This window comes from Alligator sinensis, unplaced genomic scaffold, assembly GCF_000455745.1.
Source record: "Alligator sinensis unplaced genomic scaffold, ASM45574v1 scaffold505_1, whole genome shotgun sequence".
Lineage (NCBI taxonomy): Eukaryota > Metazoa > Chordata > Crocodylia > Alligatoridae > Alligator > Alligator sinensis.
The window spans coordinates 448,400-450,556 of NW_005841940.1; the positions used below are offsets into that span (position 1 = coordinate 448,400).

At 48.7% G+C, this 2,157-nt stretch overlaps 1 protein-coding gene across 1 annotated transcript in view; it reads left to right on the forward strand.

The window, feature by feature from the left end:
- Positions 1 to 1,885: 1,885 nt before the first annotated feature.
- Positions 1,886 to 2,157, forward strand: part of LOC102388588 (cytochrome c oxidase subunit 6A1, mitochondrial) — a gene marked incomplete at its 5' end in the record, with an annotated part of 3,458 nt that continues 3,186 nt past the window's right edge. The window contains one exon of the mRNA XM_025199290.1: positions 1,886 to 2,057. Within this exon, the coding sequence (XP_025055075.1) occupies positions 1,886 to 2,057 (172 nt within the window). The remainder of the gene's footprint in view (positions 2,058 to 2,157) is intronic.

The following is a 2,157-nucleotide window of genomic DNA, read 5'->3' on the forward strand; positions in this document are numbered from 1 at the left end:
GTGCCTATAGGGGTGGAAGGAAGCTACAAATTTGGCCCTTATGCAGGCAAGGTGAGCACAGAAAGAGCAAGAGTGCACCCTGTGCCCACCACACACCAAAGGTAGCCTCCCATCATTACTTTTTAATACCAAGATGAAGCAGGTAATGAAGCAAGATGAGACCCTGGAAGGCTGGAGTGGGAACTGGGCAGGATCAGGGAAGCCACTAGGGAGCACTACAATGGACCTCAGGCACCATCCTGTCACACTCCTTTTACTTCCACTGGATCAAGGGCAGGCCCCTATCATTTCAGGTGATTACGCTACAACACAACAGGGACTGAATCACACTACAACATGCTTGGTCTTGCCTATGTAGAAATGATCAAACCATGGTACATGAAATTGAAATGAAGTGTAGGTCTTATAACACAACCAGAGCACAAGAGTATAATCATGTAATTCCAATTCAGGAAATTTCACTATACAGATGAGGTGTACCTTCTACAGCTCCTTGCACAGACACTTTCTTCAGTGGACAGCAGCATTGCTTTGTTCCCGCTTTGGAACTGAACGTGTCTTCCCAGGAAATTCTGGTTCCTTCTCCACAATGCACAGTTCAGATCTTGCAGCTGTCCTTAGCTTGCACTCCCCAGTCTCTCTATTCTCCCTGTTGTCTTCTGTCTCTCTCCTTGGCACAGGGGCCTCTTGGTGTACTGAAGAAGTGATGAGTCTAAAAATTTACACTCTCTTTTTACATGGCTTCTCGTAAAGATCACATGAGCAATAGTTAGATTCCAATAAAAAGTTGGTAAAAAAAGAGAACCCAACACCTGTGCTTGCAAAGCACATTACACTTTTTAGGGGCCAAGTTCACTGAAGATGAATTCACTTAAATGAAAACTGACTTTGTGCAAAACACGGAGAAGAAAGATTTGTTTTCTAAATTTAATTCTAAAAACCAGCCAGCAAGATAAAAAGCTATACAGCATCAAAATCTCCCTACAGTAATTTGGTCTCATCATTTCTCTATTCCAGAATCATTTGCACTTTTAGTCAAACTACTCCACAATGCTGCGCTACATGCTTTTTAAAAAATGTGCTGAGGGAGCTTAAGTAGACATTTGCACCCTATTGTTCAGATTCTGCTCTTATTCACAGCAGTGTAACCTGAACTGACTCTGCTGACTTCAATGATGCTTCTTAGGATCTGTCCTTCTGTAGCAAAAAAATCATGGTTTAGCCCTGCATCTATATACATAACATTTTCAAGTCATGAAACAGATATCAGAACATGCAACTCGCACATTCTACATGAAAAAAACATGGACTCTCCAGTCATCTACGTGATACATTAATGACTGAAATGCTGCAGGTACAGGCACTTGACATGTTTCAATTGCTATGAGCTAAATACTTTAAAATAGTCAGTAGAAAATGTCACAAAAGCCACCACTTGGTTCCAAGTCCTGTGGCTGTCTGAGGACAAGTGCGCCTCTCCCTCTTCACAGTAGGAGCAGCAGAAGATGGATTTTCAAGATCTTTTCACCACTTTGTACTATCAGAAACATCTCGCCATGCAGAAGCACATCCCTAGGGATGGTAGACTTGTTTCAGGCACAGGAGCCTGCTGCTCTGACGGTCACAGCCAGAGAGAGAATCCTTCACAGGCCAGGGGAGCCCTGAAGGCAAATCCCAGTGCAGGGCAGCACTGGGCCGACTCGCACTGCACGAGCATCACAATCTGCGCTCCCAGAAAGAAAGACAGTCAAGGCCACCAGGGCGCATGCGCAGCGTGTGGAAGGCCCGCGGGCTGGAGGTAATTCCTCCGGGAGGGAGGGGCGGGGGGGGGCGGGACAGCGGATCCCCCATCAGGCAAGCCGCAAGGGGAGCCACGTGACTAAAGAACGTCAGTGCATTGGCGCCTACGCAGTACAGCGAGCGCGGCCCGACGGTTCAAGGTCAATCACAGGGCGGAACCCGTTCGGCTGAGAACGCATGCGCACTGAGAGGCGGATGCGCCTGCGCATTCCGTGCCCCTGAAGGCCGGCACCTCCCCCCGGTTACTTCTGGTTCCGGTGCGGCTGCTCTCGGTGCGCTGCGGCCGAGCAAGATGGCGGTGCTCGCAAGGCTTTCCCGGCTGCTGCTTGCCCGCGCCCCGCTCGGGCGGCGCACGCT